At 38.1% G+C, this 20,254-nt stretch overlaps 1 protein-coding gene across 2 annotated transcripts in view; it reads right to left on the bottom strand.

Moving 5' to 3' along the window:
- DHX35 (DEAH-box helicase 35) overlaps positions 1-20,254 on the bottom strand; it is a 31,257-nt gene that overhangs the window by 7,747 nt on the left and 3,256 nt on the right. For both annotated transcript variants that reach the window (XM_063172198.1, XM_063172199.1), the window contains exons 5-17: positions 19,572-19,676; positions 18,609-18,670; positions 17,874-17,943; positions 17,227-17,286; positions 15,242-15,354; positions 14,979-15,075; positions 13,749-13,907; positions 11,707-11,917; positions 8,023-8,147; positions 7,498-7,552; positions 2,158-2,253; positions 1,717-1,811; positions 1,078-1,155 (exon numbers count right to left, since the gene is read on the bottom strand). In XM_063172198.1, the coding sequence (XP_063028268.1) occupies positions 1,078-1,155; positions 1,717-1,811; positions 2,158-2,253; positions 7,498-7,552; positions 8,023-8,147; positions 11,707-11,917; positions 13,749-13,907; positions 14,979-15,075; positions 15,242-15,354; positions 17,227-17,286; positions 17,874-17,943; positions 18,609-18,670; positions 19,572-19,676 (1,326 nt within the window). The remainder of the gene's footprint in view (positions 1-1,077; positions 1,156-1,716; positions 1,812-2,157; positions 2,254-7,497; positions 7,553-8,022; positions 8,148-11,706; positions 11,918-13,748; positions 13,908-14,978; positions 15,076-15,241; positions 15,355-17,226; positions 17,287-17,873; positions 17,944-18,608; positions 18,671-19,571; positions 19,677-20,254) is intronic.

Below are 20,254 nucleotides of genomic sequence, written 5' to 3'. Positions count from 1 at the left end.
GATACCATCAGCAAAGCAAACCCAATCTCTTTTGGATAGCCTTGTTCTGTTTTAATTCTGGTCTCCTGCAACACATTTCTTGTGGTTTTCCCTGAAAATTACCTATTTACAGAGCAACTAACAAGGGTATGGAGCACTAGTAACTAAAAACATGTCTCAAGCAACTTGTAAATAGCAGCAGATCAAATGCTATGGGGTGTTTTCAAACAGATGTGCTTCATTTCTTCATATGTGGTGAAAGAGAAGAGCATCACTCATTCCATTTAATTCTCTCAGATCATAAACTCATCTGTTTTCAACCTCAAAGTGTAAACAACTTTTTCAGTGGTGTTTTCATTGGTCTTCTCTCTGCAAAGGGCTGTTTCTCCAGAATCCAACACTCCCTCCAAGAGCTTTTGCATCTGACTGCTTCTAAGAGAATCACATAGATAGAAAGTGTGAAGGGCAACATTTCACTTGGTGCCTACCTGGCTGCTTTGTGGCTGGGGAAAAAAGTCATGTTTGAACACTTGGGTGGTTATACTGCTTCAACTCAGCACTGCTGCAAGTATTTTACTACAGAAGTGGTTTACATCAGCAAAATATACTTCTCCCAAATAGGTATAGCAACTTCAAAACTAATAAATAAACCTCAGCTTACAGAGCAGTACTAAGGTTGGTGTTAGACCTCAGGGTATGATGATCAATGAGTTCATTTAACACCAGAAAAAAGAGTGCTAGGTTTAAATGCAGATTATCATCAGTAAAACATGAGAAAATATTAATTTCATTGGAAATTTGGACATTTGTTTTCCCCAAGACCAAATAAATCCCTACCTCCTTGAAAACACAGCTCTCTACCCATAAGATTTCTATGCTGTACCCCAACAAAATTCTCTTTTACTCCCTGTTCAGAGAACTGTGGAAGATCTGTGGCAAATGGTGACCAGAAAGTCTTTTAATGTAGAACTATCACTTGATAGGCTTGGGAAGTCCTTAGCTTTGAGGAGTTTTTGTACCCAGAACTTCCAGATTCAGAAATGAGAACCTCAAGTTCCTCCCACTCCTGCAAATCCACATCCACTCGAGCTGACTTACTTTGACAAAGGCTTCATAAACATTCAGCATGGTCAGATGATCTCCTTCCTCCACAGCAAACTTTCTGTGTTGCCTGGCCTGCAGAACAAGAAATACCATTTTATAGGCAGATTGATTTTTGCTGAAATCATGTCTGACATGCCCAGTTCCCTTCAGCTCTGTATTTCCTGGGGACTGTTACATTCTTCCCATCTAGGGCAGCTCCTCTGGGCAACAGCAATACTTTATTAACCCCCCGAAACTCAGGAACACTTCTAAAACTGAAACTGGAAAAATGAGCAGATAAAGAATCTCCATTCATTAAAACTAGGCTATTAAGAATTTGCTACATCCTTCCTGTTTTGTTCATCTCAAAAGGAAATGGTGTGTGGGAAGGTTTGGGGAATTTTTTTTGCAAATCCTTCCACTGACCAATACTAGTTTATAACCTTTCATGTTTCTGGCCCTCATAAGATTTTTAGTACTACTCCAGGGTTACCCTCTTATTTGGTTTCTTTTTCTACCTACAACAGATACAATTCCAGAGCTTATTTTATTTTCAAACAAACTTGCAGTTTGTAATAGGCACCAGTAAAACACTTGCCAGAAGTCCAGAAATGTGGAAACAACAAACAGAAAAGGAGACACAACTGAACTTACAGCCTGGTTTTTTTGATTTGGAGGGATCACAAAGATGTTTTGAATCTGCATCATGGCAGCAATTGTCAAGATCTCTTGGGAGCAGCCAAAATTTCCTGAAGAATAAATGAAGAAATTCAGTAAAGGAAATCTTCCATTCAATTTACCACCATAGAGAATAAAATTAAAAAGAAGCAGAATATGTTTTTATAGTATTTAAAACAAAAATACATACATTCCTAGATATTTTTTGTATGAGTGAATGTTTTCAGTGGAAAACTTATGAGGAAAATGTTAGGCTTATTAGACTGTGAAATGTCATAGACAACTTATTTAATAGAGATTTTAACCAATTTTTTCATTGCAGACCAGACAAAGATGAAGTATAGTTTGAGTTTAGCAAATGTCTAGCAATGCATTACAACTACATGACTGTGAAGAAACTGATCTTTTTCCTCCTACCTGACTCCAGAAGCATCTTTGCAAACATGGGATTCAAAGGAAACTCTGCTATTCTCATCCCAAGAGGCTCTGTTAACCGGCAGTGCATGTCCAAACCTGCAGCACATTCAGAAATGCAGGTGGGAGACAGACAAAACGGCACAGCAAGGCTTCTTTTACACTTAAACTGTATTAAAGAGCAAAATTACAAGCTAAAATACAGAAAATGCACCTCAGAGTTGCTAAGTGTATATTACACTTTGCTTAAAGGCAATCCATGATAACTATTTACTCTCCCAGGGGTCATCAGGTTTATATTTCAAAAATACTTAACAGACAAGTTTTTTTTAATTTTGACCAAGTTTCACTCTTACTGTCAATAATTTTAAAAGCCTGCAGTCCAAGTCAATGCCATGGCCAGAGGGGATATTAGCTGTTAGACCTCTGATCCTCCTTTAAAATATTTAGTAATATCTTTGTTTGTGGCGATGTAAAGCAGATGAGAATGAAAATGGGGAAAAACATGGAACAGGCATTATTGCAGGAACAGGAGGCACTGCTGATGGTAGGGTGTCATTTTTCTAAGCACATCTGTCACAGACATATTTTCTGAAAAATCATTTTGCCAGGATTTTTTTCTCCTGAGAAGCTGGGAAGCCTCAGAGAAAAAGAAAAACAATAATTATCTGCTGCTGTGGAATGCAACAGGTGCATCTGTGATTGGTCCATGTGAGTTGTTTCTACTTGATGACCAATCACAGGTCCAGCTGTGTTGGGACTCTGGTCAGTCACAAGATTTTATTATGATTCCATTGCTTTCCTTTCTTTGCTAGCTTTCTGATGAAATCCTTTCTCTTTCTTTAGTATCGTTTTAATATATCATTTTCTTTTAATAGAATATATGTAATAAAATAATAAATCAGCCTTCTGAAACATGGAGTTAAGATTCTCATCTCCTCCCTCATCCTGGGACTCCTGTGAACACCACCACACACATCTACTTAGATCATGGAGAAAAATAATGTATTATTATGTAAACAAGAGATGCACAGCTGATGAAGCTTTCCTACAGTTTAGTCTGCCTCAAGTACCATCCACTCAACTGCCAGTCATGCCCCAGCTGTGGCCTTTTCCCTGGAGATGGCACAGGAGGGAGGCCTGACAGCTTGATCTGTGATGGCCAATGCAACCCTGCACATTTAGCATTTTAGAGGTTTGGCTCCCTCCAGCCAAACCCCTGCAGCAAGGGTGACTCAAGCAAAGCACAGGTCACAGTCTAACTCTGAGCTTTGTGCTGAGATTTCAGGGAAAGATGTAAATGGAAAAGCCTTTCCTTTGCAAGAGGATGTAGGATAAAAAAAAATACAATACACAGGGAACAATAATAAGGAAAAAAAAACTTGCTAACAAAGGCAGCAAAGAGTAAAAATTGAAAGAAAAAACTTCAGTAGTATCAGGCATGACAAAGAGGTAAGCACAAGAGAAAGGCTACACAAACAGGGGTGAGTGAGAGCCCATAGCAGGACTTTGGGGCACTGCAGGTTGCATAACCAACCACAGCAAAGAGACCTGAGGAAACACAACCACAGCTCTCACTTTATATAAACACAATATTTGTCAGCCTGTGTGGTGTAACAAAGCCACGGCTGCACTGCAGCTCTGTTTCACAGAGAAAAGCAAAACCACAAATCAGGTCAAGGAATGAGATCTCCTATAACTCATGTCAGCACATCTGAACCCACAGATCCCTCCAGCCAGTGTTTATTTTATTATTTGATATGCTACCAACTGATGACAATGTAGTGATTCACTCACACACCCCTACACTGACCAACAAAACCTACCAGAATTTTCATATAATGTCACAGATTCTCCCCAGAAACAGGTACCAAAGGCAGCTTTTGTGCAATGGTGAATTAACATTTTTAAACACAAAGTCACAGCACCTGCAAAAATTAAGGCATGACAGCTTTCATTTGACTAGTGCCATATGAGAAGTTTAAGTTCTCCCACAACTAAGAGCTTAGATAGGAATGCAGCTGCCTTTCTGTAGATGAAAAACTAAGTAGGAAAAAGGAGAAATTTCCATATATTTATGCACCACTTTCTACAGGTGCATCAAGCCAAAATCCTTTGGCTTCTGCTGCATCCTATAAATGTCAATACAATTTTGCATGATCTATATATGGGTTGTGCACAGGTCTATTTGTAGTAATAAGCTTGAATATAGCCTGCAATGGATATTAGTTTGGAATAGGTGAAAGTTTCCTTCAAATAATCCTGGAAGCAATCACTGAATCCACATATATACAGGAAATGAAAGATCTGAGGAAAAGATATTAGAAAGATTTTAATTAAATGTGCTCAGGAGAGATTATTCAAGTACCATGGCACTAAAATGTTTCAAGTAATAATCACTAGTGTGTGACAGGCTGAGGGATTAAAACTCTCCTTTATAAACTGATAGGTGACAACTCTAAAACAAATCATCTTCACAAAGACCTGAAATAACCCTAAAAATAAGGCCACTTTTTGCCTGCTTATTTACCTCTTAAATGATGCTTAAAACCAATAAACTCCAACTGACAACTCAGACTCTGAAAAAGGCATCAAAGGAGAAGGCTGAGGATATTCCTGATGTAATCAGTTTGCACCACTGTAAAAATAATCCTTCTACAAACAGTGATGTGTTTATTCAACACAGCTATCTCACCTTGGGAGCATCTGCCCTGCACGAGCTGGCACCACGCTGGCACAACAGGGGCTTGACCCCAAACTGCCTTTTTGGATGTGGCTGCAATGCCAATGATGAAATTCATGTTCCAACTTGCACAACAGAAATTTAATCCTCACTGCACCTGCAAATGCTTGGGCAGCTTCACCTCTGCACTTTATATAAAATCTTCATCATAAACCACTAAAACTTCACCTTAAACTTCAGCAAAAACTGGAGTGTATCACATACATGCACACATATTTCCTTCCATCTGAAACACCAAGATCAGCACTTCTCTGCTTTGCTACAAAGCTGTACAGCCAAGAGAATAAGAGCTCTTTGAAGCTACATGAGCAAGAACACTTCTGCCAAAACATCACCCAGCTAATCAGTGAGTTTATTGAACTTTCCTCTCCATTTCCCTAAGGTGGTTTTGGCTGTGAATTCATCCTTGCAACACATTCCTGAGCCACTGTGAAGGTCCTTGTTCCAAGCTTGCAGAGGCTGCCAAGAACCAAGTGTCTTAAGTGAAACCCTCCTTTGCGAGATGGAACTGAACCAGCACAGGGCAAAAAATCCTGGCCAGGCAGAGTTACAGCTCCATGAGAATAAAAAGAGAGCAGACTGCCACAAGTTACAGCACAGCATCTGTGAGTGGTCTAAAAACAGCCACAAACCTCTGGAAGCTTCCAAAACTTACACAATCTCCTTTATGCTGCCTCATGTTTACATTATGGAGCAAACATTGTCAACTCTGAATTAGCTACAAACAAGGAGCTGAAGTCAAACACAGCTTAGTTTTGACTACTTGGCCTCACATCAAGTTTCTGTTTTGTTTAGTTTGTTGCATTCAAAAAGATTACACAGCTGTCAAAAAAACTCAACAATATAACAGTTCTTCCTATAAACAAAATTAGGCAGCAGGCATCCCACTCACCACACAAAAAGGAGTTGAAAACTGTGTACAAAAACATACTACTGCAGTGTGATCTGAGTGTTAAAAGTGTCCAACAGCAGCATAATGAATAAAAGCAGAATGAACACACAGAATCAAAGAATATCTCAAATTGGAAAGGACCCACCCATAAGGCTCAAGTCCAAGTCCCTGCTCCTCACAGAAGCACCTAAAACCAAATCATATGCCAACAGTGTTGTTCAGACTCCAGTGAATTGGAGAACAAGCTGTGATTAGTAACACAGAGAACAGAATTTTAAAAAAGATACTCTTTTAGGTAGCTAAATAGTAGAAAAGTACTTTGAACTATGCTCTCAAGATCTGTCAGACTAATCTTTTCTTTTCATGACAAGTTTGTGTGTATCTGTTGACTTGCCCATAACTGGCAAGTTCAATACTAAAACTAGAGCAGAGTCTTTGCAAGTGGCAAGCATCTAAAAGCATGAAAAGCCAGAAAGCTGTTCACTGAAACACACACCCTGCCTTGAGAAACACAGTTCCAGTTCATCCAGGAGAAAATGTGCTGGTTTTAGGGATGATCAGGGGTTTTTGCTAGTGGTTGTATCCTGTAATCACAGCTAATAGAATCACAACAGTTTGATTTGTTGTGGGTTTGAACTTTTCCCCAGCTGCAGGACCAGCAGCACAACCATGAAGAGCATTACACTACAGCAGGTGTAGCCTTTCAGCCACAGCCCATCCTGAATCCAGAGCAGAGAACAGACTGGAATTCATTTTAAAAATGATAATTAAATTAGCTCTTAATAACTTCTGTCAGTAAAACCTTCAAAATCGTAGCAAAGAGGCAATTTGAAAACTATCACACACTCTGTGGGGTTTCATGCACAGCCTCCAGGGACTGAGCTCTCCCAAATTCAGGCATCACATTTGACTCACAATGCTTAGACAGAGTTCCAGCACACACACAGCAAGATCAGATAATGACTGCAATGTGTTAACAGGAAAATTTTTAATAGACAGATTGTGCTTCTCAAAGTCCCACTAAGGAACAAAGTTGCAATTCTATCAGCCTTGATAAAGTCTGGGTTATTACAGTCAAACCTTTGCTTACAACTTTTCCTGTTTATACCTGCAAGTGTTACATGTTTCCATTGCTGGCACAGTAACATGAAATAAAAGACCACCACACCAAGTCTTAGGTATGTAACAATTTATCTAACTGGGTGCAGGTAAAGTTAGTGTCTGACTCCTCAACTGCTCTAATTAGTGTCCAAACTCCATTTCTATCTTCATACCACACTGTAAGGACTGAAGGAACACAAAGAGGATCTGCCAGGGAAAAAACACCCTCATCAGCTCAGAACCCTGTTCCTAGCAAGGATAAATAGGTGGTTTCCTCTCATGAAATTGCAAGGAAATACAGATAAGATAGCTATAAAATACTAATTTATCCAATTTAAATAGTTTAAACTCCATTGCTGCTGTTTGTTTGCTTAACCATCTGAAATAACCAAAAGAAAAGACAGTTAATCCAGAAGAGATTGAGGTACACTCTAAAAACCCACCAACAAAAGTTTCCACCAGTCACACCTGTGTTTCTCCTTTCTTAAAACACAGTTCTGAAATGCAAATTTTATTAATGTCCCTCTAACACCAAATACAAATTACAGGGTTTTTTTCACAACTCCTGCAATACAGCCCCAAATAAAGCAAAGCATGAAAATCTCACCTCCTAAAGCATACAGCAACTCTAAAGCTTGCACCATCGACTGTGCAGGGGGTGGCTGTCAAGAGAAAATGGGCATTGATTGAAATTATCAGCACAGAACATGAATTCACAGATCTTCCTCTTTTGCAAAATCCTTAACCAACTAATCTCTGCTGAAAAATGAACTGAGCTCTCACAGTCTTCCTCCTTCATGAACTCAGTGCAAAGGAACTGCAGTTACAATTCTACAGAATTGTAGAAGTTTGTCTTTTGTCTTTTTAAGACTTTCCTCACAGTTTGTATTTTTAAAACTTTCCTAACTCCTCAACAATTGAAACATCAAACTCTGGAGTACAAATGGTTGTTTCTAAGTGGTCACACAAATATTTACACTATTGATTCCCAGGAACACAGTGCTGCCTGACAGTGGACAATGAGCTACACTTTCCAAACAAGCAGGGCAACGGTGAATGGTTCTGTGGCCATCCCCACATCATCCCCTGATCCCTCTTCAGCCCAAGGAAAGCCTCCAGAGCCTGGACTCACCGAAAGGAAGGGGAACCTGAGCACATTGTCAATGCCCAGAGCCTTGAGCTGCAGGATGACAGGGGCCAGGTTGCTGCGCTGCATCTCCGGCACCGTGGACTTGGGCAGCTTCTCAAAGTCCTCCTCTGTGGGGGGAGAAAAACACAGCTGGGCACTGAACTGCAATTCCCACTTAAATTATCACATATGGATAATTTACAGCTGTTAAAAGATAATCTCTATCTCTAAAGATGATACTTTCTCCAATTACTTTATTTTACATTACTTTTATTTAAGTGGAGATTCAATGGTTTTGGCGACAGTTTTGATTTTGTCGTTCATCCACCCACATTTCAATTTGAAGTGTTATAAATGCTTCACAGAAATGTGGAAATGTTTTGTTTCTCTTCTGTTTCATGGTTTTGTCAGAAAATAAAAGGCAGGGTGCAATACTACAAAAAAAGCATTTTTTTTAAAGAGACATGGAAAAGCTTCAAAACAGCATACTTTCAGTACAAGAACACTATTTTTGTAACTACTCAAATATATATTTTAAATAAAGATTAAGGATGGAAAAACAATTTATTTAACAATGCCTTTTTAAAATCACACTCACTATAAAGTCCAAGTCTGGAAAAATACTCCATGTAAGAATAAAACCTTCCACTAACTAACTGTTCTGCAGCAAAAAAAAAAAAAAAGGCAATTTCTACATTATTTTCACCCATACTATTTTCATTTCTACAGAACCCTTTTCTTTCTGAAACCTTCCCTAGGACAAAGACAGTGCTGTTTCTCTGCTGTAGTTCACTCTGTGCAATTTCTTCTTTTCTTTTTTATTTTTTCCTCCTTTAAACCACTTCTTAAAGCATTCCCTAGACCTTGAGCTCTTGAGCACACAAAAATGTCTTCAGTGTAGTCATGGTTTCTCTAATAAAACACTCACAAAGCTTTGTAAGCTTGGGATACTCTGTAGCACATATTTTCTCCTGTTTCTTACTGGATCCATATAAATTCAGGGCATAAATCATGGCTTGGTTTAATGTGGCAACTGCTGGCAAGCACAAACACATTTTAAAGGAAAATGCTTCATCTCCAACGTCTCAGAGATCCAGTAAAACTAGAGGGGACCTGAAGCCCATCAGCAATGGGAGTGTTCAGCTGCAAAGCCTTTTCTCATTAAGCAGCTGAGAACAGAAACTTTGATTGCAGCTCTCTGGACAGTGTGAGGTAGCCAAGAGATTTATTTATAACAGCAATTTTTGTGCACTGCCAGGGTCATTGATTCAAGGGAAGAATTTGGGGTTGGCAGCTATTCCTAGGAAAAAAAGAGACACAAAGTTTTCTCTGAATTACATATAGGATTTCCAGAGCCCTTTTGTTAAATGCAAGGTCTATAAAGACTTCAGTCAGAGAAGAGAGATTATAATACTGGTAAGTGTAAAAAAGCTGAAACTGCTCAGAAACCAAAATCCTTAAAGAACAAACTTCCTAATAAGCTCACCACTTTTAAGAGCTGCATCAACATTTCATGTCTGCAACTGCTGTCTGCCCCATTTGTGCTTCTGAGTCACAAAAAGATTCAGTTTTTAACACCTAGCACATAAAAACGAGGTATTTCTAAACAAGCCAGAGGAACAACTGTGGAATCAGAAAAACAGAAACTTTCACAGATACTAAAGAATTTGATTTACAACCTCAGAAGAAGCTTAAACTAATGTAAAAATACAATACACAGACATTAAACAGAAAAATCATAAATTTATGTTCCTATAGTTGTAAGCAACAATATACCTTAAGTAAGTGAGAAACTGTATTGATAAGATAGTGAAGGGTTTATAATGCAGGGGTGAGGTTATATAGATAATATAGGTTATATGTATGTAGTGTAGAGGTTATACAGAATAAGCTATATAAGAATAAGAGTTTAGAAGGTATAATAGAAATGTGCATATGTACAACAGCAGCCTATTAGATAAAAGTATCCACAGTGCAGTAGAAGTAAAACTGACAAGTTAAAAAAAGCAAAATAAAGCTTATAACATCTTATAACCATTAAACTAGAAAGTATATAAATAGTTATAAATATATAACTAGAAAGTTATATATTATATAAAAATATAGAATAGAAAAGAATAGAATAGTATTACATTATATAAATTATATTATTTATGTAATTTAATTATATATAATATATAAAATATTAATATATTAAGATAAAAATATTAGTATAATAATATTAAATTGATATATTAATATATTTATATGTTATATATTGATGTTATATATTAATATGAAATTGATATATTAGTATAAAGTATTGTGCTGATGAATATATTGTATTAATTATATTATAGATTGATATTTATACTGATATAAGATGTTATATTTATATAATTTGAATAAGATAGTATTATGATTTTATGTATTTTATTATTGCTATATATATAAATATAGAATGTAATATTATAATTTATAATGTAAATATTATAATGTAATATAATATAATATATAATATAATATTATAATATTATATATAATTCTATATATATTCTTAATATATAAATATTATAGTTATATAATATGGATATTATATAGAATATAATTATAATATAATATATATTATATATTATATAATATATTAATATTAATATATATTAATATTATATAATATTATATGTTATATAATATACTATTATAATATAATATTATATTTAATTCTATATATATTATTGATATATAAATATTATAGTTATATAATATGGATATTATATAGAATTTATATATATTCTATAAATATATAACTAGAAAGTTCTATATTACCTTGTAACGAAGAAATTTGTGACTACTATTGAACTATAACCAGCTACTTAATCTCATAAATCTCACAACCTCTAAAACTAACATTTATCTAAATAATAAATGGTTCTTAACCCAGAAGTAATCCCACTCCTTCATTAGTAACAGCAACCACGACACATAATAAATGGAACTATTGTTCCTTTGCTCAATGTCCTGGGGTGACGTGATCATGCTTGCATTCCCATTCATCTGTTCTGTGCCTTCAAGACCGACTCTGAAGAGTGGAAGTTTTGTTTGGGTTTCTCTTATCAGGGACACAGAGACGAGCAGTACATAGGGCTGTTTTTCACTTCTTGCTTTCAGCTTGCTGCTTTGCTTGCTCTCTTTTCTGCTCTCGCTTCTGCTCTGCTTTGGCCTCTGCTTATTAGCTAGTTTAGCTGAACAGTCCAAATTCCTTCCTGGACTGTCTCTCCTCTCCTGTTTCTGTGACCATCTCGAACCTGCTCCAGACTGGGACCCGGGAACACCGAGGGTTTGCACCTTGTGGCTGCAGCAGCTGCCCCAGCACAGGAGGGACTGAGAACAGAGCAACCACCCCCGAAAGAGACTTTCTGATTTTGTCATCTTTCTCAGAGCGGTGTCATCGGGTATTGTTCATTTTGTGTGCTGGGGGGTGCTGTGTCTGGTAAATAAACAGGTTCTTTCCACCTCTCTCCAAAGAATTTTTTCCCGAACCGGTTGCGGGGAGGGGCCGTGGGGGTTTTGCTTTCTGGAGGGGCCCTCCTTTGCAGATTCTTTAACAAATTTGCCCTAAACCAGGACACTGAATGAACAAGCACAGCCCTCTCTCCCTACCCCCAGGGCACGAGCAGCCCGTGCAGAGCAGGAGCCCGGAGCTCTCACCTGTGTACAGCCGGTAGCACTTCCCGGAGCGGCTGCGGCCGGCCCGCCCCGCCCGCTGGTTGGCCGAGGCTTTGGACACGGGCACCACCACCAGGCACTCGATGGCCGTCTTGGGGTTGTAGGCACGCAGCTTCACGAAGCCACAGTCGATGACAAAGGCGATGCCGTGCACTGTGATGGAGGTCTCGGCAATGTTGGTGGCAACGATCACCTGCAGGGATGGGCACAGAGAGGATCCTGTGAGCTCTCAGTGAGCCCATCAGCCAATACAGCCAGGGACAGGTCCAGAACACACACAGGAGCACATAAAGATACAGTAGAAGCAGTAGAAAGAGCTGTCACCTTGAAATAAGCCCAGTTTCTCACAGCTTCATAACCACTTCCTTATTCAAATTTATTCTCTCTTCATAAAAGAAGAGCTTGGCAGTGTTTGCAGAGAAAATCTTTGGCAGTTTTTGCAGAGAAAAAGATTAACTGACTGTAAATCAAGTGTTCTTGTATGGCAAACTGTGAAAAATGTGTATTTTATGATTGGCTTTTCGCAAATATTAAAATGAATATTATATGTGTTGTGTTAGAAAGTTATGCTGTATTAATTCTCTTAACTAGTGGGTTAAATATAGTTTTAGGTTATAACAAAATGTTAAAATAGAAACTATGCTATGTAGGAATACTTTTTTCCTAAAGAAAGGACTCTGAGATAGCCACAGGACACCTGAATCTTTCAGAGAAAAAGAATTTATTGCTGCATTATCAGGAGAAATGAACTTCTTCCTGCCTCACTCTGCCATGAAGACACAGTCAGGATTAAGAGGAAGCAGCTGACAGTGACCAGACAGAATCCTGTATTTGAATGAAATTTATGCATCATGTATGAGGTGTATGAATATGCAACAGGCTGTTGCTATTAAGAGTTAATCCTCTGTTAACGTGGGCCCTTTTTCAGGCTTGTGCTGCCTAGAAAAAGGTACCCAGACATCCATAACTCTGTGTCTCCATTGTCTCATATTGTCCTAATTCAAATTGTCCAAATTATTATTACTCTAATTGTATTAGTATTTTTATAACCATTTTATTACTATGAAACTTTTAAAATTTTAAAAACAAGTGATTGGCATTTTTCACAAAACTAAGAATGTTTTCTTTCTGCTTCTCAGTTACATTGAGCTATTCTTTGTACACTCACAAAGCTATGTAAGGTGAGGTGGGAAGATGCAAAGCTATGTAAGGAATGAGGTGGGAGATAGGAGGGGAACAGAGCTGATTAAGAGTTCCACATTCAGCATTCCTGTAGGGATTCACTTATGTATGTATGCCCTAAAATAATAAAATAATTGTTCCCAGACAACAGTGGGAAACCTAATGCTTATTTCACCTGAAATTAAAGAGTAAATTTTGAAAGTTGACTAATGTCATATCCCAGAGAGAAGTATTTATACGAAATGTTCTTCAATGGCAGATGAACAATTTCATCTCTCAAACTACAGCAGGTACAAGAATTACAAATCACCTTGGTGTAGTTTTGTCAGCTTATTTCAGCCCCAACACAGGCTCTGCATAAGCAGAAAGCACTAATCACATCCAATTATATACTTCTGTGACATTAAATGTCTAAACAAGACTTACAGAAGTCAAACAAAGCTTTTTTTCCACTAAAATCAAATACGCTTGAACTTGTTCCTTAGATGAAAATAGAGCACTTACCCACTCTGTCACCAATTTTTCTACTACTGGTTGAAAACAGCCATGGACATTTAGATCACAAAAAGAAAGAAAAAGGTAAAAGCAGAGGAGTTCAGAGGGTAAGAAGACAAATACAAAGTTGTAGGGAGATGCTGAAAAATTGCAGAGTTGATGAGGCACAGAGAGCTGGAACTGACATGTCTAGGAGTGATCAAAGATGCAAAGGGAAGCCAGGGAACATGTTCTTGGTTCCCAGTCTGAAAGCTGACAGAACCCATGATATGAACCTGATAAATGCAACTTGTGTGCTGCAGACATCATTCTGTGGGGTGGACATTGAGAGAGACACAAGAGCTCACCTTCCTGACAGTGTGAGGGACCCTCTCAAAGACTTTCAGCTGCTCAGGAGAAGGCAGCCCAGCATACATGGGCAGAACACGGAGGTGCTTCTTCATCCCGGTGCGAGCGAGGGCCCGAGCCTGCTCTATGAGCATGGAAACAACAGTCTCCACTTCCTCCTGCAGCCACAGCAGCACAGGGCACACAGTGAGACAGGCTGCACTCTAACAGCACATTCCTGTCACCTAGATACAGAAACTGCACCAAATAATACCACTGTAATTGTCCAAACTCCGGGATTTTGACCAGCTCGCTCCATGCTGTAATATTCTTAAGATAAATTGCTATCAGGAATAAATAAAGTTTTATATACATGTTTGTGTTCACTGTTATTTGAGTCAATGTCATATCACAAACACATGAGCAAAATCATGGGGAAGGACTGAACCAAGCTTAGGAGTGAGCAAGTTAATTTTCCTGTCTATCTCAACTGGTGAGAGCAAAATGGAAGGCCAAAATATTCTGGGGCCTGGATCAGGAATGGCACAGGAACAGCACTGACACCTCCTGCTCAGCTTCATGTTTGATCTCAGCTGTGGCATCTCACTCTTAAAGACAGAAAACAAAATGTTCAAACACTGCCTCATGAAAATGCAAATTCATTATTCCAAAGTGAAATCAATAAAGGGGATGAGGAATTGCTTTTGAAAATATGCAAGATGTTACTGAAGTTCTTCAAGGTAGCTCCTCACTGCAGAAATGAGCTGCCTCCCATTTGCTCTTCCCAGCTGCAAAGTGAGCTGACAAGCACAAATAGAGCAGAAGAGACCAGTACATTTTGATCTCATGGCAATTTGTTTTTCTGTCAAACACTTCAGATGTTAAGCCTAACAAATGGAAATTCCATTTGCTTTAACTATTAATGATGACTCACTGTCAATTTAACAACTGGGTATGTGTGACTTGCACCAGCAAACCACACAGAATTCCACTCACTAATAAGGCTGAGAAATACAACATTAAATGACAAAAACTGTCATTCATCACTAGCTTTGATAAATTCAGGCCATATATTGCCTTCACATCTTTGGGACTGGCCTAGTTTTGCTCCCATCAATAGAGAAATGTTTGTCATCTTTACTGAGAATAAAGTAAGCACAACTAAGGAAAGCCTCAGGAGACTGAGGCAGCTTTGCAAAGTTCACAATACAGCACTGTAAAGCAAAAAAAAAAATTGCTTATGTCTATACCTGGCCAGTTAAAAATGCCAGTATATCACCATCATTCTCCATCTGGTGAATTTTCATTGTAGTTTCCACAGTTGATTTTATGTAGTCAGGAACAGGGCTATGGGGAGAGAAAACAGCAGAGACATGAGCAGAAAAATAGGCACAGACTGCTCCCCTCCAGCAGGGACAAACAGAGCAGCTTTGGGACACCAGAGCTCTGACCTAGACCAAAGGATAGCACAGCAGCACAGTGTCACTACTGCCAAGAGCAGACAGGAACACACCTCTGCAGGTAAAAGATGTCCACTGGAAATGTCCTCCCCTCAACAGTCAGGATCACACTGGTGTCTTTGCTGGGGTCACCAGTATCATTTTGATTGAAGAAATCCCTGAATTTCTACATTAAAATAAAAGCAGACACTTTCAGTTTGACATTTCAAAGGATGGAGAGAAAAACCTAAAGAGACAAAGAAGTTAAATTACTACTACTTGGATGTTTACTTCATCAATTTGATACTGCCAAATAAAAAATGTCAAAGTTTGATTTTGTTGCCTTCTATTCTGTCCAGGGTTCAGGCATTTAGCACAAATAGCATTGCATGCTTATTATTTTGAGAAGTAAAAACTGGAAAGGGAAATAAAATTAATTATATCAGCTGCTACAGTTGGAAAAAGAAGATAAATAAACTTTTAACTGGAAGCTAAATCTATCAAATTAGCAAAGTCAAAGCTATGAAGAACTTAGAAATAATTGGTGCAAAAAGGTTTGGGCAGAGCCTGCATATTCTTATCCATTTTTGGGTGAGTAAATTTTACAGCCTTTACTGAACACCAAGATGTCATTTTGTAAAAGCAGAGTTAGGCATGATTTATGAAAGTTTTTGATTTATGTATTGTGACACCTTCATAAATTTAGATCTATTGTCATGAAGTATTTTCAATAAATAACAGCAAAAGATGGAACTTAAGGACCCATATAATTCATCTCAACTTTTATGAGCATTGTAGAGATAACCATCAACTCTCTGTATTAAAAAAAATATTTATAAAGTCACACCAATCATTTTGCTTGTGTTAACTCATTTTAGATTAACTGTCATCTATTTGAAATGTGGTTTCTGGCAGTTAAAATTCTGCATTGTAATGTACAGAATATACAGCAGTGCAAACACTACCAGAGCACAGCACACTACCAACATTCATGGCATATGGTATTTGCCATTAAAGGAAATATCTGTGTGCCCACACCTTCAGTGCCATGTGTAAGCTCTCACATCTCATTAAGAGCAGTTTGGAAAAGTGGAGAAAAGGAATGAACATGATATAGGAGATGGAATAGCTGTCAAAAGGGGAGACTGAAAAGGCTCTGCTTGGGGAGCACAAAGTTGAAAAGACACAGCTGAGGTTTATAGAATCAAAGGTGACAAAGCAAATGTAAAACTGGCTTTGGGGGTGTTTTTTAAAACACAAATCCCCAGTACAAGAACTGGGTGATCCTTGATGAAACTAACAGGTTTGAAAGGATTAGACCAAGTATTTCATTATACAGCAGGTGGCAAACTCCTGAAAATTACTCATGGTGTCCTGGAGACTTGCAGAATCAAAGACAAATGAACAAACAGCAGGTCCATAAACACAGAGTAGAGGGAAACAGCAGGAAGGTGCTGAGTAATATCTGTACTACAACTACTGCAGCTGCTGAGGCAGCTCACACTGAACAGACCCACAGCAGGGGCACAGCCTCACGTGCTCCCCCTAAACAGCATCTCCTGTTGCTGCTGCTACAAGCAGGACACAGGGCTGGGTGAAACTGCTCAGCTCTAAGAGTTCCTCTGCTCTTCCTACTCAAAATTAAATTCAGGATGTTTTAACTAAGTTTACATAAGTGTCCACAGGCTATGAGTCAATTAGGGATGTAGTAAGATCTCACTGATATTAAATCTATTAGTTCATCACTTATTTTTACTTGGTTATTTCTTTCAGCAAAACTGGGCTAAATGTCCCTTAATAAATTAAGCCAAGAGAACATATTTTTATAAAGAATACAAATATGGAGAAAAAATACATCAATACATAAAAAGCAGATTCATATTTAAATTCACAGCCAAAACAGTTTGCTGATAGAACATGAAAACCAAACAGAGCAACTGAACTACAGCAGATTTTTTCCTGCAACCACCCAAGCAGCACAGAGGATAAGCTGTACATGAATAGCAGTGGAGCTGTCACCTAATGTCACCTCATTTCACCCCAAATCTCTGAGCTGTACCTCTGCATCCAAGGTGGCTGAAGCCACAATCAGGCGAAGATCCCCACGCTTCTTCTGGACCTGGGAGAGACCAACAACAACCAGAGTTAAAAATGCTTTCTGAAATGCAAGACTAGAACCAGGATTTAAAGAATCCAGATTACTAGAAACCTCTCTGTAAAACTGCAAGACAGGTGATGAATGAAGCAGCCATATCACCCCACAAGTCTGGAGTTTTATGAATTTATTTTAAGGGCATTCAGTCAGTTATTTTCATTTACTCTTGATTTCTGGTGGGAGTCAGATCTTTAGTAGGCTGAAAGTCAGCAACAAGCCCCAATCAGATCCCTTCACATGATCAGCAGCAGCAGAATCAACAGTGTATTTTTGGAACTATCAGCTAAGGAGACATTTCAGCATCAGGGGAAAGAAACAGAGGATCCTCAATGTCAGATGACCAAATTAAATAGCTGGGTATGTACAATAGGCTGCAGGATAAATGAGGAAGCAGCAATCACACTCCCTAAATGAGGAAGCAGCAATCACACTCCCTCAATTATCAGCCATCAGGATCAGAGGTTGAATGAAAAGGATGGAAATTAAAACAGTTACAGAGAGCTGTATTAAAATTACCAAACTAAAATTACAGTGAATTAAAAAAGAATTACCTTTTTTAGTAAGCCAATGGCAATGTCTGTATAAAGAGTCCTTTCATGAGCTTCATCCAGCATGAGGACACTGAAAAAAGGAGAAAGGTAAAGTTTCAGAAATTACTTGACTGACACTAGAATCAGTGTCTCCCTGTCCTCTAGAAACACCATTATTTGAAATCTGCTGCTGGACTGTTACTGTTCACAGCCACTCACAGAACTGGGGAAGTTCAAAAAGCTTGCAGCAGTGAATCAGGGAGAAAAATGTACCTGACATCACATGGGACATACACACTGTTCTCTAATCAGGCTAGTTTTAGGAAAGGAGGAGAAGAAAACAAGTCTGTGTTTACTGTACTGCATAGGTTTTCTGGATATCAGAAAAGCCTGTTTGTTGTTGGTTTGTTTTATTAGTATAAGTAATGTAAATATATATATTTACATTATTATTTCTTCTAAGAAAAAATAATGTAAAATTAGGAAATGAAACAATTCAGACTCCATAAGGCCCCCTTAGCTTTTGTCTCAAAACTACAGCATCAAATCCTGTTGGTTTTGGTGTTGCAATGATCAACTAACAGTATGTTGTTGCTGCAAACCAATATCATTTTTACAACATAAAGAAGTCAGAGTTCTACAATAATTTTCACTTTTTGGTATTTAATTTTTAATAACCACTAATAATCTATAAAAACTGCTATCATAGTAGCTTGAAAAAAGCAGGTTTTTACCAAACTTTCCATGTTTTCTTACCTGTATCTTGTTAACAAAGGATCAGCCATCATTTCCCTCACCAGCATACCATCAGTTAGAAACTAGAAGTGAATGCAAAAAACAAAAAAAAAAAAAGGAAAAAAAAAATCTTTATCATATAGTCTCCACTAACTGTGATTTTTATAGATGCTTTTGTATTGTAGGCTTTTGCCTGAATGTTTCCTGGCCTTTAACTTTCTAATGATCTATCAAATTAGACTGTGATTGCAACTGTGGTCTTGAACTAAGTAAGAACTGATGGTAAAACCCTCCAAATTTCCAACTTTAAATGAATAATCATGCTTTAAAAAATTAAATTCAGCTCTATTTAATGAACAAATATCTCCATTTCTTTCACTGTAAAAGGAACCAACCTCTGAAAAAAAAATCACAAAGCAAATTGTCTCATTTATCATCACTGCTATTCCAGCACAACTAAAGCAAATTCTCTTCTGCAGAACACAAGCAACACTCACATTGCTCATAGCACTGAAAAACAGCTGCAAAGTTGCTATTTAATCCACCAAATTATCTCTCAGCCTACTCATCTTGGGTTTTATCTGTGCTTTTAATCAAAATCTCTTGTTAGGGGAGGATACTTTTAATCTGTGATTCACTGCAGCCTTTCCCTATGACTTTGAGCAACACCCAGGTCTCACCAGTGCTGCACCAACAGCTGGCCATACCCTGAAATTGTCCTCTAGATTTAAAATGGTGCTTGTCAGACTATCAGAATAAAACAGGTATTCATTTTATTAAGGTTTGGATTGCCACTGCCATTTCAAGCACAATTTTGGGGTACCCACTTGGGAAACTGAAATGTCACCTATTCTCTTGAGTGGCCATCACAAGGTTCTCATTAATTTTGCAAAAGAATTACAAGGTTAGCAATTAATTTTGCAAAAGAACTTGAAGAGTTTCAACCAATCTCTTCAGAGTAACCCCACACTGTTGGTGTTTCACCTTAATTCTTGTGGCCTGTGGGTCTGTGCAGTCATCAAAGCGGATGCAATATCCAACCTCATGTCCCAGCACTGCCCCTCTTTCATCAGCAACACGGCCTGCAACCTGAGAAAAGAGATCCTCATGAGCAACAGACAGCCCAGCACCCTTCAGGCTTGTGTCATGACAAGCTACAAAGACATCTAAAGACACCATAAAACTCCACAAGACATGAATTAGTCCCTGTAGAATTCCAGCCCCAAGTTAGTGTCAGAGTTTGAGTGACACTCTAGCCCATGCCTACAGGCAGTGAGTTCATGATTTCAGTTGGAATCTTATCACTTTGAGCCCAAGAATTCAGAATAATTGTCAATCTGGATAATGCAAAGAGAAGTGCAAGAATTTCTAAACTATGCTTTACATCTTTGCAGCTACCTATCTTTATTTCTAGCAACTCCCATGCTCTAGATGGGAGAGCAAATATATCACCTATTAAAATAAAATATCATTTTCACTTCAGGACAAAGCAATAAATCATCAGTTATATTTCTCATCTCCTGTAACAGCCACAGTCCAGGCAGGCTGCAACAACAGCCTCAAAGAAAAACCCTGCTGTGTCCATGTACTAAGCCTGAATGGAATAATCTTTCTATTTTAGGCTTAAAAATGACGCATTGAGACATGAAAGGGAGAAGAGAAGAGAG

Source organism: Melospiza melodia, chromosome 19, assembly GCF_035770615.1.
Source record: "Melospiza melodia melodia isolate bMelMel2 chromosome 19, bMelMel2.pri, whole genome shotgun sequence".
Lineage (NCBI taxonomy): Eukaryota > Metazoa > Chordata > Aves > Passeriformes > Passerellidae > Melospiza > Melospiza melodia.
Note: the sequence above shows the minus strand (reverse complement) of the source record. Positions and strands in the feature narration are given on the sequence as shown.